The following is an 18,212-nucleotide window of genomic DNA, read 5'->3' as shown; positions in this document are numbered from 1 at the left end:
AGTGAAAAATAGTGTAATTTTGTAAATCAAATCTGGATTTAATGTATTGTGTAATGAATTTACACGACTTTGACCTTTAGCGAAATGTACATGGAAATGCTGTCACAAAACTCAAAACCCCAGTACGCCTTTGGGACCGTTAATAATGTTATTTATTTGGAAATTTTAATGAATTCTGCTATTTAGTCATTGCATTAGACTGACGTAGCAATTTAATAAAACCGTAACATATTTTTGAACAATGTACTATTTATATTTTTTCATCGGTTTGGTGAATTTTAATGGTTAAACTTTGAGAGAATTGTTAAAATATGCATTGTTAAAAATATGTTAAAGCTATAGTAATAATATAATGTAGATAATATTTCTCCCTGACTCGCCGGTGACACAAAAAACGGTTTATTTGAGGCTGTTTTATTTTATTGTTATTAAGAGAAAACAAAATCGATAGTCGAAATTTGAAAACTACATAGAACATTTCATATAATATATCTTGTGAATTTTGTTCCTTGTAGCAGTTTAGAAATAAATATCTTAACGGCATACTTTTTTGACTCGAGATAAGGTAGCCTCAAATGTAAACCAAAATGTTGTGAGTCTAATAAACGATGGATGAGATTAGGGTACGATAAATTATAAATAAAGAAAGAGAATATTTTTAAAAAAATTCGAGAAGTTTTATTTTATTTCATAGTAAAATAAATTTTCTTTTTTGTGAAAGTACAAATCTAACCACACTGGAACATATCTCCTACACAATTGTAAAAACGAAACAATGGAATTATTTTTTTAAAATACCTACCATTTAAAAAAAATATTTACACAATACTGCTTATTGGTGCCACTGCCGAAGTAACAAGTCGGTCTTATTTGGGCTTGATTCTTAATATTAGTTTATTCTAATTTCTTTAAATTTGTATTTGGTAGAAACAGGCAGGCCACGCCGATTGCTAAAAAAAAACATTATTATTACGAAAACGTAAAAAATAATTATGCACAGTGCCATCTAACGATAAACTTTTGTACTTTTAACGTCAGAAAATCTGCTTCTGGTTAGATGATGTAGTTCAAACTACGTTGGTTAGATGGCGCACATTTAAATTTACAATCTTTCCTAATGCATTAAAATGAGTGAAAATGAAACTTACCAGCTAAAACGGCTGTGATAGTAATAAAAGGCGGGAAACAACCGAAGCCTATTAAAGCTGGAAATGCCACCGTTCCTGCTATGGTGCCAAGGCGGCCGCACATGAGGAAAGTCACCATGGCCATTACTCTGGAATTAAACAATCATTTGATATCATGAAATAGTCAAGATATTTCTTTTCTGAAAGGATTTTTTATTGTAAGTAGTACGTTTTGTTTCTTATGTTGAACAATTTAAAAAATGAAGCAAAATTCTTAATGACCACATGACTGTCATAAGCTTTATTGTCAAATCCTGTCTTGCAAAGAGATATTTCTGAGCCTATGCACACGGCGTATATTATACGCTCTGACGACGCGCAGTAGACGCGCGTAACGCGATTCAAAAGTTCCATGCGCCTCAATTTGTATTTGAAATTGGCAGCAGAAATAGGTAAGGTGGGCTGGCAGTACTTCCCTGGACGAACTCTTTCACAGGTAACTCTACTGCTTTTAAAAGTGGAAGCAACTGGAAACAGCAACGTCTGCGTCTGCGCTGTATACTTTATACGTCAGTCGATTTCATAAAACTACTAGTTACCGGGTGACTATCCAATACAAGACATTACAGTGTCCTCGTTTGAGGTGCGTTTTATAAATTGTTTAGCATATGTAAGTTACCTTAATGAAGTAGGAAAGAGATCCACACAGATACTAGATAACGCAGCCCCACAAAGCGAAGTAAAAGCTAAAGCTGCCGTCACCATCGCTGCCACGGAGAAGGACCCTGTGCCCAGGAACGGCATCATCAGTACCGCCGCAGCACTGGCCACACAGCAGAAACCTGCTACGATTTTCTTGCCACACCTGTAAGGTTGAGGGTTACAGGTTATTCGAGGTTAGAAATTGTGACGGGCGTATATTTATATTTTGCAGAACTATTGCAAATATATTCGAGGATCTCGGTTGTCCAACGGTTTACGTCCTGGGTTCGATTCCCGGTAGGACCAATATAGGAAATGAACTTTTCTAAATTGTTTCCAAACTGGGTGTTCTGGGAAGTGCCCTAGAGTAAATTCCATTGTTCTGGTAATCATAGTACGTACAAGGAATTCGTTAGTCTGAGACCAGGCAATTCGTGTGGTTGTCTGGTAAGAAAAAAACAAAAAACAATCAACTATTTACATTTGAGAAGTAGGGACCGAAAAAGCAGGTAAAAAATTACAGTAGGTATATTTCCCAATCTTCTTTTTTATAATATTAAACGACAGGACGAACAAGTCGTACGCCTGATGGTAAGCTATACACCTGTTCATGACAGTTGCAGCGCCACTCAGAGCTTTAAATCGCAAAGATCTGAGGGGCATTGCCACTGCGCCCGACACCCTGAGCCATAAGTTGACATGTCCCATGTGCCTGTAATTTCACCAGCACCCTTACCCTTCAAAACCGGAACGCAGTAATGCTCACATTACTGCTTGGCGGCAGAAATAGGTAAGGTGGCAGTACTTCCCTGGACGAACTCTTTCACAAGGAGCTCTACTGCCTCTAAATCTATTGACCCCCTCTCGTCCTTTTACTAACCTATTAATCAAAAGGCTTCCAATCCCATAAGTCAAAACCGACCCCGCACCGACAATTGAGCTCTGCAGGTACGTCAGCATGTCAGTTTCTATCGGAATGCAGGAGGTGTCGCTGACGACGGGGGCCTGTGTAGGATCGATGGCCGAGCAGAGGGTCTTGTTAGAGTCTGAACCAATCATTGCTGCCAACTGAGGGTACCAAAGGCGAATTGTGTTCGATCTGTAAAAAAAAATTAATTCTTCAACCTGATCTGTAATAGATTACAAAGGTAGAGAAGTAAACTGAAGATCACTTAATAGGGGCTAGTAAAGGAACAACAAGGATAGAACAGCTTTTGTTGGAGTCAAAGCATTAGAATTGATTATTTTAGGTAGTTGGAGTATGAGAGACAGTTTATTAGAGTGGATGATGAAAATGTTGTTAAAATACGTAACATATACCAACCCAAACATGGCTCCAATGTGAATAACGCAAATGAGGAATAACCAAGGCGCGTGAGGTACTTTAAACAGTGGAGAGATCTGTGCCCAGCCGCCTCTTAGTGCTGCTATTCCTCGGCCTTGTTGCTCTGACTTTTCTTCCAATAGGTTTGTGATCTAAGGAGAGAAATTAATCATCAGACAAACGTACTGCTGCACCAATAGAATATACTTGTTCGTTTGTGCAGTATTGGTTGGAATCCGCTTTGATTGCCAGTTGCGAATCTTTCTTTGCCAGATTATAGTTCTATTATCTTATCTCATCATTAAAAGGAACAGTGACTAGAACTATGAGACTTTGGTTAATTTTCCATATTAAAAATAAATATTGCTGAAGGAAATATTTTGTAATTACCGGATAGTCCTCTTTCCGGTTTCCAGTGTTCAGGATGAAGATTTTCTTAAATACTTGTTTTGCCTCTTCGTTCCTGCCTCTAGACATGAGGAACTTGGGGCTCTCTGGAAGGAAGATGAATGCTACTCCCGTCATCAGCGGTACCATCGCTGAGGCCAGCAGAAACAGATTCCAGGCATGGATTACTGGCGATGAAAATACAATATTAATTTAGCAACATATAACTGATAAGTCTGTACCGTCGCTATTTTACTACATCAACGTATATTTTACCATCCTGGGCAATTAATATGGATTTGAATAAAAGATTTCACGATCTCTTGACGATGACGTTACAAATGAACAACATTAAAGTCTTTATAAAGTGAATTTTTTTTACTTTTCTCTTAGTGATTTAGCGTAATTCTCTTGAACGCGATTATTAGAATGATTTCTATTGACAAATCTCGTGTAATAAACTAAAACTCACCAAATTCTTGTCCAAATAGATAAACATTGATATCTCTAGTAAGCAGGCTCCAAGCTAGTAATGGAAGAGTAATGTTAGCAAAGGTGTAGAAGAGACTGGTTAACAATATAACACGCGCTCGATACTCGGTGCGATGAAGTTCTGCAATGTATGTCAATAGGACTGCGAAGGGACCGTTGAATCTGGAAAATAATGAATGATAATTTCCAATTTCAAAGTTACTGTCAAATATTTCTAATTTTCTACAGCAAATGCAGTTAGAAACAGCGAAAATTAACAAACCAAACAGTTTTGTATAAAGTTTTCTATATTTATTTAATGCATAGTGAATCAGATTAGTGGTACTCACAAAAAGCCGCTTGCGAATTTGGTAACGAGCAACATGGTGAAATTCTGGCTCATGGCAGCCATGATCTCCACCAGGCCTGAGCCGAAGAAACCGTATATCATTATGCAGCGCCTACCCAGTGTGTCGGAGAGGAATCCCCAGATCATAGCTGACGCGATCATTCCTGGAAATAATAAGACAGTCGTGTGTATATAATTCTATATATAATTTTTGGTCGTTATGCAAAGAAATCGAGTCGGCTATCTGCCAGTTTTTTAGGTCAATATACAGAAATCCTAAAAGATCTCAATAAACTGCTAATATTCTAGTCTTAAAAGACCGATTCTGCTGAGTAACATCTTCTTTTTACATCGTACCACTATTGTCTGATATTATAATTTGTCGTTAATTAATTAATATCGTCATGTCATTTAAGTAAATATTAAAAGAAGCATTTAAGCTTTTAAGTTGCATATCTTTGTTTGTCTTAATGTTCAGTACAACAACGCGTTCAGGGTTTTATTGGGTTTGCCACGGTACTGCAGCGCATCGGGCATGTTCGCGGATGCCCACACGGATGGTTTCCATGCTATCCTTAGAAAGAGAGCTGCCTCATTAATATGTCGTATTCGTTGCGGCACGAATGAGATTCTGCGCGTTGTGGCTGGTAGAGTGGATTGCCCCATCATGCTACATTGCATGAAACTGCATTTAAAACCATGTCGATGATTTATTTGATATTTAATTTAATTTGTTTAATTGTTCTAATTATCTAAGCTAATATTATAACTGTAAAATATGGACTGTAGTTGTCTGAGAATAAATGATTTTTGATTTTGATTTGATATATATATCTCATCCAACTACCTCTATTAGTTTATACATATTTATTACCACTAGTCACAGGATTCTTTTCGACGTGACTTTTTCTTATTATGTAAGGACAACGGCACATCAGACTACACATTTTTGTTCGAAAATCGCCTCCAGTGCAACGGAAGAAGATACGTCAATGTATAGCTTGAAGTGCTTGCGTGTGTACATGCTTCACAGTCACAGGTTGACTGTCGGTTTGTCAACTATACAACACTACACATAACTGCTGTGTAATGCGATATTTGTTCATTACAGCTAAATAGTAATTACCAGGGAAGTTATCGTATTTACTTTGTACTTTGTCTGTAGTTCATCAACACCTCATTCAGGAGTGATACACATGTCTACAAATATTACGTCAGGGCTGTCTACTTATAAACTAATTCGAAAGCAATATTTTTCTAACATTATATATTTCAAATATTTAACCAACTTATCTCTAACTAAACAATATAAAGTGTTTAAGAACATTACTATAAGAACAAACGTTGTACTAACAGTTACTATCGCGGGATCAAAGTTTTAAATCAAATATTTGTATAAACGCTGTCAATGATGGCAAAGGTTATATTTGTTTGTTGAAATATTCTCACAGCTTTTCCAGTTAAATATGTACGTTGATAATAGCAGAATTTGCCCTCTCGGTACTGCAGATTTGGGCTTCAAGTTAATTGATCTAGTCTGATGTTTTATACTCCTGAATGCATCCGTACAAAGTTTATTCCTGTTTATACATTGAACTATTATTCTTACAAATTAAAGTTAGCCCATTAACTCAGCGATCCAAAGGGTTTTTATTTGAAGCTCTCTTTGGCAACTTTTGTCAACGTTTGTCAACTCTTGTACAATGTTGATGTCTTCTTTATTAATGCAGTAATTGCGGTTTGAAGTGTCCAGCACTAATATATTTCGATCATTGGCTGAGTTTCTCCACATTATATATGAAATGTAAGTCTTTATAAGTCTATACACACATGTATGGTTTTATCTATATGTCAGACAATATGTTTTCTGTTTGCACTTTCAAAATAGTCTTTGTAAATAGCCGTGTTAAGATTACTTTCAAAGTTTCTTTACAACTTCATTCAAAGTTTTATATATAATTTTGTCTCCATTGTAGAGTTAAAAATACCTACAATACATTTTACAAGGTAAGGAACATCGTACAGTTAATATATTCATTATTTCGTTGCTTTTACGTAATAATATACTATTAGGAAAGTGATCAATTTCGTCACGTCCACTTATTTTGTGCACGCGTGTCCGTGCGTCACAAACTACTTTAATGTCATCGCGTCGTCTTTATCAAAGTTTGCTGTAGGATTTTCGTATTGAACAATGATTAACTTTGCTCAACAACGTGATACTAAATTTTCCTACTGTCTCTTGTTTTTCTACTGTGCTCACTTGCCTTGTTTACCGGTAAAACGTTTCAAACGTCTGTTTTGTGATGACACGCAAATAATTGTCTTTGGCTTAACATGTATTGTGTAGTTGGAGAATTATGTGGATAGAACAATTGTTGTGTCACTGTGTAAGGAGCTAAAGAAGATTTTAGGTTTTCTACTCTAAAAACTTTCAAGAAGAGCTTCAAGATAATCGTTACTTAATAGATGATTTTTTTATGAGACCAAATGACGGGACGAACAAGTCGTGCGCCTGCTGGCAAGCGACACGTCTGTCCATAGCAATTGCAGTGCCACTCAGAGCTTAAATCGCAAAGATCTGAAGGGGTTTGCCACTGCTCCTGTCACCCTGAGGCATATTTTGACAAGCACTATTTGTCTGTAATTTCACCAGCATACTTGCCCTTCAAAACTGGAACGAAATAATGCTTCCATTACTGTTTGGCGGCAGAAATAGGTAACGTAAGATGGCAGTATTTTGGAGGCACGAGGATATATACAAATGATAGAAGATATAGATGTCATATATGCGGACAGGCCTTCATACTGATTTGCAGCCTTAAAGGATATATGAAGAGCCAACATCCTGAGTATGTACAATAATAACATCAAATCACAAATCCCCATTGGGTCGAGTCTTTCTCAATGATTGCTTCTTCGACAATATAAAATTTTCACTTTGGTGTCCCTTGACGTCGAGCGGAGTGCTGTCCGAGTATAGATAGACATTCCCATTAAAAATGATTTTAAGCGTTATTAACTGACCAAAAAATGTAGGAACTGACCTCCGTAGGTGATAGCGTTAACAGTGCCCATGTCAAGCAAGCTGAGTTGCATATCGCACTGGGCTCTGGTGAAGATGTAGCTGACAGAGCTGGTGACAGATACGGCGCTCCAGAAGGCGGGTAAGGAGGCCAGCATTAGCACGATGTTGAAGCAACCATAGCCTGTTGCTGCTATCGCGGTTTCGAAGTCTGCTGGGGGTTCTGAAATTGATACATAGTCGACGGTTAAAATTTAAAAATTATTTTTACGTGAAATTACTCCACTGGTTTGTTATAATTATTAATACAAAGATCGAACTCTCAGAAAAAATCCCTTCGATCCGGCCGGATTCGAACCGACGTCTTCTAGCATACCGTGCCAGACGCTATACCAACTAAGACACGGAACGAACCAGCGGACCTCACGAATTTTTCTATGTGCTTGCGTCGTATCTTTGTATTTAGTTTTTCAACGACTAATTATAAAATAATTGAATATCAATTCAATAAAAATTTAAATACAATGAATAGCGACATCTCTAGCCGTGGCTGATAGATAGATAAAATATCATAGATTTGTCATAGATGGCGAAAATGAATAACTATTTATTTTTGAACTTGTTTGATAGGCCTACTAAATACAAAATAAAGGTAGCCGCAATGAGAGGGAATTGCACTGAAGAAGCATTAAAAGCAGCCATTAATGCTTAGGAAATGTCTCAATACTTGTAAACGGCCCAAAACGTTGGTGTGCTTGAAAAATGCGATTCAAATCCGGAAAAATAGTTTCATTTCATAAGTGTAACAATAGCGAAAACGTAAGAACTCGATAGCTATTAAAGTTGCTGCTCCTATGAAACCCCCTCATCGAAGACTGGCTCCAATGCGTCGTGTGCGGCTTTTGGGTTCACGAAAACTGAGGATTTCACGACACGAGAAAAAAGAAGACTTGGAAAAGAAAACACCAAATAAAAGATCTATCTAAGTCTAGAAATCTTACCCATAGTCCTATGGTTATCATACCCGGAAACCTCGGAAGAGATGGCCAATCGCAATTTAAAAAAAAAAAACAATTTTCAGGCTGGTCTCAAGACAATTTGTTCTTTTTACTGTTAAATAATTAATAGTTAATTGTTCAAAGTTTAATAATATCAAAGAAAGATTTGCAATGTAATATCTAAAATTTGATTTTGACAGCGTTTAGAAAAAACTATGACCGTCTACCCCAGTTTTACACACATTAAGTTGAAATTAATGAGTTTTAAATTATAATTTATGTAACTAGTTGATATACTATGACAAATTTGCAACACTAATAAAATAAATACATACTCTCCAATAAACATAGTACATACTAATAAGACGCTTTACCGATGCAACAATATAGTTAAAAAGGTCAATATCAACCTGCTTGGATAATACATTAAAGCTGTTACTCGCATGCAAGAGATATGCATTCCGTCGAAAGTTCGCCGAGGCCAGAGGTACGCACGGAAGTGAGTTAAGCATAGGGGTATTTGTAGGGGCTATTGTTATTTGACTCGTACCGCTCCCTAGTTCAAAGACACAAAAACTTAATAAATCTACTTTGCACGTAGGTATTGAGGGCTCCAGGCCTGCGATGCGTATTCCAGGTGGCTACGGACAAATGAACGGTACCTATACATTTTTTTGTGTCTTGGCCTGTCTAAAATCTCTGAATTTGAGTACGCATCACAAAGCCGAGAGTTTTTGAGGCTTTTGAAATAATAGCATCAACATGCGAAGCAAATAACAATTTATGATGATGAAGCAAACCAAGATCCCTTACCACAGTATCGCGTTAAAGTTTTGAATGAATAGTTGAGATGCACTAAGTTACTTTTGCGACTAAAAGTGATGACCTTGCAATTAGACGGATCAAGGTCAAACTAGTTATCTGTTATGGTATAAATACAGCTGTTCATATAACAACTGTGTTTATAACATGGTTTGAATAAACGGCATTCTTTTCTATTCTAAGCATCACTCAGCATTAAATACTATACAAGAGTTAGAACACAGTTTTACATAATAAATAATAATCAATATCAGACATCACATAAGTTGCTCAGATCCCAAAGTAAGTAGCTAAAGCAAGTGCTTTTTCCGATTTCCATAGCACAAGTGTGCTATGGAAATCGGAAACCACAAACACCCATACCTGAGACAATATACACAAGTTAGTTAGACCCGGCCGGGGATCGAACCGGAGACGGCGACATCATGAAAACTCGACCACAGAGGTCATATGTAAGGGCAAGTGTATGTAGAGTAGGTAGGGCTTAGATTACATAATCTCACACACACAGTACTAAAAAAAACCAACCTCAAAGTTCGTGGAGTCACATCTATTTGCCAAGTTTTATTGAAATTTTGACATCGGTTAAAAATACATACTTACCCTGTGCCAATTTCTCCAAATTGCTAGAAGACAAACCAGTCACTCTGAAAAGGTGGTCATGCGGTATCTCCTCTCTATTCGCCGGAGCTTCCGTGTCGCGTGTGGTCACCATCTTAACAACTACTGGTGTTATACCGATTGTCCAGCTGGTCGAAGCAATCGAGTACTTTATGACACTCTAGTGGCATTCTCATTACGGCCGACTAAATGAGGTAACCTAACAAACTATAATTTTATACACAACTAGACGACACCGTATCTTCAAAGTTTGCCATGGGATTACATCTTGTGCTCCGTCAACGGTATTCCTCCAGTCACAGTATCTGTTTTTGTAAACAGTATAATTCGAAAATAGTAACGGGCAAATACAATAATGATATTTGTTAATAATTGAAACGAACGCTCATTAAATATTTGTTGAGTAAGGAATGGGCGTGTTGTGTGTTTACCTTTAGCGGTGTCACGGCATTATTTGTGCGTGAAAGTAAGTTTAGGCTGAGTTTTAATCTGTATATTTTATACCGTGCTCTGGGTCAAAATCTAATAAACTCTATTTCATAGGTAATAAGTATAAGTAATTGCACTAGAAATATCACATTGATTGCATTGTACCACTCATTCGTAAGGCAGATTTCCCGGATTAGAATGAGTAAGTACTTTAAGAGATGGTTTTTTACATACACATTTGTACTCATTTACAACATTTATTTCAAATATCGTTGATCGAGACAAAATGTAAGAGCTACACGGGTGGCTGCCATGGATTTTTGTCATCCCTCTACACAGAAGCTGAATAATAAACCTTTAGCGTAAAGTTTTTTGTTTCACTATAGTTTTAAACTTCGTAAATGCAGCTTGTCTGTATGCGTTTAGTTTCTGTCGCCAAAAGTCACAGACGTATATGAACTTGGGCGGCTTGGGTTACATTTTCCTTTAAATGTAACATCCTTTGTCTTATCGAGTTCTTAGGTTTTTGCGATTGTAGGATAGGATCATAGGAAATGAAACTATTTTTTCGGATCTAAAGCGCGTATACTTGTTTTTTCAAACAAAACGTCGTGTCCATGGAAAAAACACCGTTTGAAAAAAAAACAAATATCCTTTGTCTTGTTTACAGTTTATTCGAAATTGATTTCTTTAACGATCTATTTAGAGACTCAATTATAAATTTTGGGTTGGTGGTGACATTACCATGTACAATGGTTTTATAGCCATTGTACCCTCGTCTTTTCATTGTGAATGTGATGGCATCATAACATTTTATCAAGCGCCACGTATCATAATACACGTCGCCGGTCTAGCGCGTGTCGCACCACGCGTAAGTAGTAGGTTTCCGTACGTTTTAAATGTGATTGCTTTACAAGTTCAATTCTTTGTTTCTATGAAGATGAAAGAAATCACAAAATTTTCATCACCGTCAATAGATCATTAAACAAAGACGATTTCAATGGCTATTTTGTACAGGTTAGAAGTTCCGAGTGGCATTGTCAACCATTTTATTGGGTGTTACATCTCGCAAACGTAGTAGATAAAATAATGGTGTACAATGCTTCTTCAATAAACACCAAAAAATAAAATCGACACTAAGCGGTATTTGATAATGTAGGGAAATAGAGCAAGCAATAGTCCAGTTCCGCTCTTAAAGATAGATGGTTCCTCATTTCGATCGATTGTCACTTGTTGTTACTCCTTCCCACGACATAAACATATACTATCGATTCGTCGTTACGATCAATCTGAAACGAAGTATCGTGAAAACAAATCGTCTCCTATATAGGCTCCCATATGGGAGCTCTCAATAGCAGTAGAGCTCCCTGTGAAACAGTTTATCCAGGGAAATACTGCCACCTCACTTATTTCTGCCGACAAGCAATCATATGAGCGTTACTGCGTTCCGGTTTTGAAGGATAAGGTTATGCTGGTGAAATTATAGGCACATGGGAATTGACATCTTAAGTTTCAGGCTGACGGGCGTTATCACAGACCACATAATATTATTTTTAAGTTTATCTTGTCACCTCGAGATTGTCTGAAAAAGATTGCTGTACCCTGAGATTGCTGATCTATTGTACCCTGTCTTTGGTATATTCTTGAGTGCAATAAATAGTATTTAAATTGCACTACAAAACATTCAGTTCTAAAAAAAATTGTGGCTCTGACTGACTGCAGTGGTTCATACAGTACACTGTTGACGAAGCAACTCTAAAAAAGAACGTTTGATAAATATCTCATACAAACAGATAAAAAATAATACAATGACGTTCACATTTTTATTTATTTGTAAATATTGTGTGCATTGCTAAATAAATAACTAACACCGAAATTTAGTATTCGTCGAAATTTTTAAAAGTAATAGGTATACTTCACAGGGCTTGAATATATTAAAAATCTCTTGTATCGCCCTTAATGAGAGTGCTAGGCATATTATAAGCAAAACCAAAAATATGTCATGTAAAAAACAGGTTTTTATGGGTATTTTCGTACCTATTTCGCATCCTTAGCTACATGTGATCAAAGTCTAAAGACAGTGCTTTTATCACATGAAAGTCATAGCAATAATTGACCACCTTCGTCGTGGTCGAGTGGCTGGCACATCGGTTTTCATAGTGTCGCCGTGTATGAGGTGCCAGCATTGATTCTCAGCCGGTTCAATGTAGAAAAGCTAACGTTTCTATATTGTCTCGGGTCTAGGCAATACTAATCATTAGGATATTATACTTGTAAACAAGGTCTAGGTGTTTGTGGTGCCGTCATTGTTTCCCATTTTCCATAACACGAGCGCTTTAAAATATCGGCACGCTATGATAGCCGTTTTGGTGTTGGTCCGCTCGTCAAGTTTCGTATTAATTCATAAGTACGTTGAAGGAGCTAATTGACGTACATTGTTATCAATACTGAAAACTTAGCATTTGTTTATCGAAATTTGAAATTTAAAAAAATGAAATCTAATAGAACGTCTCTTACAGGATCGCTGGCCAGCACCACTTTTACCTCCGGCAAATTCGTGTCAATGCTCATGCAAAACAAAGCAGCTTCGAAATGACGATTATTTTCGTATCGAGTTCTTAGGTTTTCGCGATTGTTACACATAGGAAAGGAAACTATTTTTTAATTTATTATTTATCTATAGCGAAATATAGGGTGGTTTGCATTAATATTAGACATAACTGGGTGATGACTGTACCACCTCACTCAACCGTGACCATGGGACCTGTAAAGAGCCCGAAACGTTGGTTTGTTTGAAAAAACAAATATACGCGATTTAAATCCGGAAAAATAGTTTCATTTCCTATTTTAATTTTTGTTTCATTAAAACCTTTTAATTAGCTACCCCTTCCAATACTAGTTATAAATCTAAAAACGCATGCGCGACTCGAATTTGATTATATTCTTTTCGATAATTAATTGAGATTTTACCTCACTAATTGTAATCTGTCAAAACGGCCATCATAGCGCGCCGGTGCTTGTAATGATTAAATGCAAAGATCGAACATAAAGAAAAATCCTATCTACCCGACAGGACTCGAATCTACGACCACGGGATTTCGTCCCATCGCTCTTCCAACTGAGCTGAGGTCGAGTTAACCGAACCGACGAAATTATTCTAGGTATCACACGTCATACGTCCCACTGCTGGACACGGGTGTCAGCTACCTGACGGTTTAAGGTCATATCTTTATTTGAGGTGCAGGTTTTATTGTCGGTGGTGTATTTTTTTACTGTGTTTTTCATTATAAGTAACTGTGCTTATTTCTGTTCTTTTTCTCAATTCCTTTCTGTATTTTTGCTCATTTCTATCTTTTGCCATACCCTCCATATCATCCACTTCAACTGTATAAACGACTAACTACATTATTAACCATTTTTGATATTCATGTGGTTCAAGATCTTTCTTACTGGTAGATGCATTTAAAGTTGTCATATATTTTCTGTGTACTTCTGTATAATTAACTGATTTATCTACCAATGTGTAGAATGTATACATTTAAGAAACGCCTGTTCCTTGAAATATAAATTTTTTGTACAGATTCATTATTTTGCTCATACTTAATCATAAGGAAATATTGTGCGTGAAGATCTCTCACAACTGCTTGTAGATATTTTCGCATTTTATTTTACACACCACTAATTAAACTTATATTCTCTTTTATTCACGCAATTTTAACTATTTGCGGGTTGGGTTAACAATCATAATGGACGGACAAATTAAAAAGGTTTCCAATCCAATCATATATAAAAAATATTTTAGAATAAAGTTATGTACAGAGGTCATGTTGAGCCAGCTCCTGTTTGCTATGATGTTAAAATAAAAGTTTCGCATTTGTGAGATAACGTGTTTTATTAATACAAAATACAGCTGTGTAGTTCATATTTGCGGTCGCTCGGGCCGCGTGCTCTTCGGCAGAATTATGCAGAGTAGACCACTCGCTGCAACAAACAAACAGGTACGCATTAATAACATCATAATTATTGTTGCTATTCATTTTCTGAACTGAGGAAACAGAGGTAGTTTCCGATTCGGTTTATTGTAAGCAGAGTAGCATTTGGGCGTGACAAAGAAGTTAAACCACTACCAGCCACTAGGTTAAATTTTTTCGAGCCTTAATCCTGCTTTATGTGAATCTGATTCTTATGGAAAATGTTACAATGATTTCATTGACTTCAGTTAAAATTTGTGTGCAAAGGTATATATAAAGGTCCTCACTTATAAGAAGCGTGCCAAACATATAAATGGGAACGACGCAGTGCTCGTCGACCAATGCCCCGAAGATCACGTTGCCCACGATTGCGCCGATGCGGCCGCACATCACCGTTACCGCCATCGCTGTGGCTCTGTGAGTAGGAAGAAATTATTAGAATAGCAGCATCAACAGTCAATTGGCCAATGTAGAAGAGTGCTAACTCAATAGAACTGGGATGGAATTCGTCGAATAGAAACCTGCATGCACCCTGTGAATGAAAGTCTTTGATTCAATTAAATGATTTCACAAGCTTTTGTATGTCACACTCTTCTAATCTAGTGTGCTGCAACTGCATTATTTATTAAACAGTTGGATAAATACTTACGCAACTTTAGTGGGGAAGATCTCACAAATGACGCAGAACAGCACTGCCTCTGTGCAGCTGACGATGGCCTCAAAGATGCAAGAGAGAATCAAATTTTGGAAGGAGGAGTAAACCAAGTTCAGCCCTAGCGCTGCACATCCGGAAATCGTCAGCATCATCACTGTAAGCAAAAATAAAGTTTCACGAGGAAGAATATACTGTGTTCATCGTTTGATTGTAATCAAAATGTCGAAATATCATAAAAGTATGAAACAACACGGCAACAACGCGCCCCGACTACATCGCTCAAAGGAAACACTGTCTTACCTAGCATGAGCTTCTTGCCGACGATGTTGATTGAGAGGCCAACCGAAAGCGCAGTGGGTAGGCAGCTTAGGGCCACAATCAAAGTGTGGATGTACACTTTGTCGTCCAAGACACATGATTGGTCCTGCAAAACAATTTATGTAAGTTTTTCAGTCGTGCATAACGCTAACGCTGGATTAATATCCCATATATCGTGATGCCGCAAAAAAATTGGTTTCAAAACAATATAGACGTAGATGATATTGAAAACTAATAGTTAGCAAAGGTATATACGTTTAATTATTTGCATTACCACTTCTAGTGAAGTTCGTACTGTGGTCAAAAGGCTCTCATTCAGAAGGGACATGGTCGCCCTTTGCGTGAGGTTAGCCGAGACTTCGCACACGCCTGCCGGAACGTCCTTATAATATGCCGTGAACTGGCTGAATCGCTCGAACAAGTCCGGAAACCACATCATCAGGGTGTAGTAACTGAAGACAAAAAAATGATAGTATATAATAAACTGAAGAACATGGAAATGTCTTACACAAAACTGACACCTAACGTAATGCGTTGGGTGATATTCAACTCACTAGAAGCCTCTATGGTGCGTAATCAAAATTCGAGTTGTGTCCTTTAATTTACCTGAACATAAGGCCAAAGTCGACAAAGCAGCACAACACCAAAAGTCCAATATAAGGAGGGGAGACCAGCATTTTCTTTCTGTCCCAGAAAGCCTGCAGTCTCTGCTTGAATGTCCTCGGTGGTTTGGTTTCGTTATTGTTGTCTGCTGCTACAATTTCTTCCTCGTCTCCATCTTCGTCAGCTCCAATCATCGTTTCCACCTATGAAGAGTTCAAAATTATACGGTATAAAATACTTTTAGATAGATTTGATGTTCTATTTCGTAAAGATTTTCCAACACCAGTAGGTTCTTCAACAAACGGAAATTAAATCGGAATCTTGATCAAGCCTTTTTTTAAAGACGAATACGTACCGGAAAGTCCTTTTCTGTCAATTTGGTGTTCACGACGAAAATCCTCCGCAACACCTTAAGCGCTTCTTCAGGCTTATGAGCATGGAGGAGGTATCTTGGACTTTCTGGGAACGGGATTAGAAGCAACACGACTAGGAGACTTGGGATCCCGCAGGCTGCTACGAAGACCCTCCATGACGTATACTGGAACGCTGCTTCTGGAGCCGTCCAGTTGTAGAAGGGATCCCGGATGATCAGCCAGGCGATACCTAAGGTCGTTCAGAAAAGATGGTAAATTGAAAAATACTGCGAGAGTTTTCCGGAAATATTATGTTTATACGAATACTCCGTGAGCCAATAATTCACTGGTCGCCTCTTCAAAATCTGAGGCTTAAACTAGGATTAGAGTTCATAGAATAATAATTTCATATAGTATAAAAGCTTTTACAAATTTCTGTTCAATTCTTAATATTTTCTATAAAAATGTGACTTGTGAAGTGAGATAACCTAGAATTTGATTTATGGCAACTAGAAACATTAAACTTTCAAACAAAATCTTATTACATGATTTATTTATTTCTAAATTTTTTTACTAAGCAGCGATTTACGAGGTCCAATGGTATTTTAACTGCCTCCGTGGCCCAACGGTTACCATGCCGGACTGCCACGCAGAGGTCCCAGGTTCGATTCCCGGGCCAAGAGAAATATTTGTAAGGCCTACATTTATTTCTCTCGTGAGTTTGGGTGTAATTTGTGGTTGTCTATGTTTGTGTCCATGGCACCCGCGACACAGGGTTTCCCTAGTGCGGGGCTATGTTGAGTGTGTGCGTTATTACTACTATTACTACTATTATATTTTAAATTGCGGCGAAAAGAGCCCTACGATTTATCCTACTTATCAACAGTAAAAAACATTCATGTTTGTGGACACGTGGACGCTTCACAAGACGAACAATCAACAAACTTAGACAAACAGTGCTATAAGAGCAGTAAATCACAACACATGCACTTTAATAGTCCATAGTCCACAGATGGTGTATATGATCAGAGTAATGACTAATTTAGTATTGGCAATTAATAGAGTCAGAAATATGGCGACTAGTTCAAATTGGCACAGTATCAACTATTCAGTGACAAACAAGTAGTAAAAACCGCCTGTGAGATGATTTCAAATGTCTGTCCAACAGGAAAAAATGGAAGAATAGATACGATGCGAACTAGTTCAATGTTTGTTTTTACATTCCGTGGATTCCTTTTTTTTACCGACATTGTTTGTATATAGATGTTTTTAAAAATAAGAGTAAATAAACAAGCGAATATATATATAGCTCAAAAATATATAATCCCTGTGATTCCATTTCATAAGGCTAGTTCAAGTGCAGTGGTTTCATAAGGCCTAGTTCGATTGTAACTACAACACTATTTTTAATTAGCCTATTATTGGGTCTCACAGGGCTTGTCTTTTGGACTTCCAAAACTCCCGGTTTAACGCAATATCAGGCCAGTGGTATTCGCGTCTAAGACATCTCGCCGTCTTGTCCGTCTCGTTTTCGCTATCCATTCTGTGGTTGTGGCTCCGGTCAAGTGGCTGTGTAAGCGCATCTCTGTGGGTGCATGTGCGACAGACGTGACCAGCCCAGTCCCATTTCAGCCTGACAATCCTTTTCCCAACATTGGTTATGCGTATCTTCGAGCGCAGCACAGTGTTACGGATTTTATTTATCCTCAAACTTTAATTGATACTAGACTTTTGATTTTCAGTCCGAGGCTATGTTTGGGCACCATTAGTATAGATGGGCTGCTAAATTACTATCACACAATTCGACATACAGACGAACGTATCGTGGGTCGATACGATCCAATGTTTGCGGCTACTTATAATAGGCAATTACGAACAGAGGGACATTTGGACAGGCCGTCATGGCCGTTCCGCCTATGAGGCATACGATGTTTTTTATTAACAAATAAATTACAATATCTTTTAAATTTATGTAAGTCACGGTATCTGTGACTAAGTACGTACCTGCCGTATAAATAATGCCGATATTTACGATTGCTAAAACAATGAATAATAAT

At 37.4% G+C, this 18,212-nt stretch overlaps 2 protein-coding genes across 2 annotated transcripts in view; both read right to left on the bottom strand.

Moving 5' to 3' along the window:
* Positions 1-655: 655 nt before the first annotated feature.
* LOC113237751 (synaptic vesicle glycoprotein 2C-like) lies at positions 656-10,024 on the bottom strand. Its single transcript, XM_026474382.1, has 10 exons — positions 9,809-10,024; positions 7,408-7,608; positions 4,362-4,524; positions 4,013-4,194; positions 3,544-3,728; positions 3,154-3,305; positions 2,710-2,928; positions 1,807-1,992; positions 1,149-1,276; positions 656-950 (listed from the first exon to the last, which is right to left on the bottom strand). Exons 1-10 carry the CDS (start codon positions 9,918-9,920, stop codon positions 895-897), a joined length of 1,584 nt encoding a protein of 527 aa, XP_026330167.1. The 5' UTR covers positions 9,921-10,024; the 3' UTR covers positions 656-894.
* Positions 10,025-14,127: 4,103 nt separating this feature from the next.
* The window catches only part of LOC113237847 (synaptic vesicle glycoprotein 2B-like), a 74,846-nt gene continuing 70,761 nt past the window's right edge, over positions 14,128-18,212 (bottom strand). Inside the window, exons 7-13 of the mRNA XM_026474541.1 lie at positions 16,158-16,405; positions 15,806-16,005; positions 15,474-15,651; positions 15,182-15,305; positions 14,876-15,035; positions 14,514-14,641; positions 14,128-14,236 (exon numbers count right to left, since the gene is read on the bottom strand). Coding sequence (XP_026330326.1) covers positions 14,175-14,236; positions 14,514-14,641; positions 14,876-15,035; positions 15,182-15,305; positions 15,474-15,651; positions 15,806-16,005; positions 16,158-16,405 — 1,100 coding nt within the window. The 3' untranslated portion in view covers positions 14,128-14,174. The remainder of the gene's footprint in view (positions 14,237-14,513; positions 14,642-14,875; positions 15,036-15,181; positions 15,306-15,473; positions 15,652-15,805; positions 16,006-16,157; positions 16,406-18,212) is intronic.

Source organism: Hyposmocoma kahamanoa, unplaced genomic scaffold (genome assembly GCF_003589595.1).
Source record: "Hyposmocoma kahamanoa isolate Upper Pololo Valley unplaced genomic scaffold, ASM358959v1 94, whole genome shotgun sequence".
Taxonomy (NCBI): Eukaryota; Metazoa; Arthropoda; class Insecta; order Lepidoptera; family Cosmopterigidae; genus Hyposmocoma; species Hyposmocoma kahamanoa.
The sequence above is the reverse complement of the archived record's forward strand: the minus strand, read 5'-3'. Positions and strand labels throughout refer to the sequence as shown.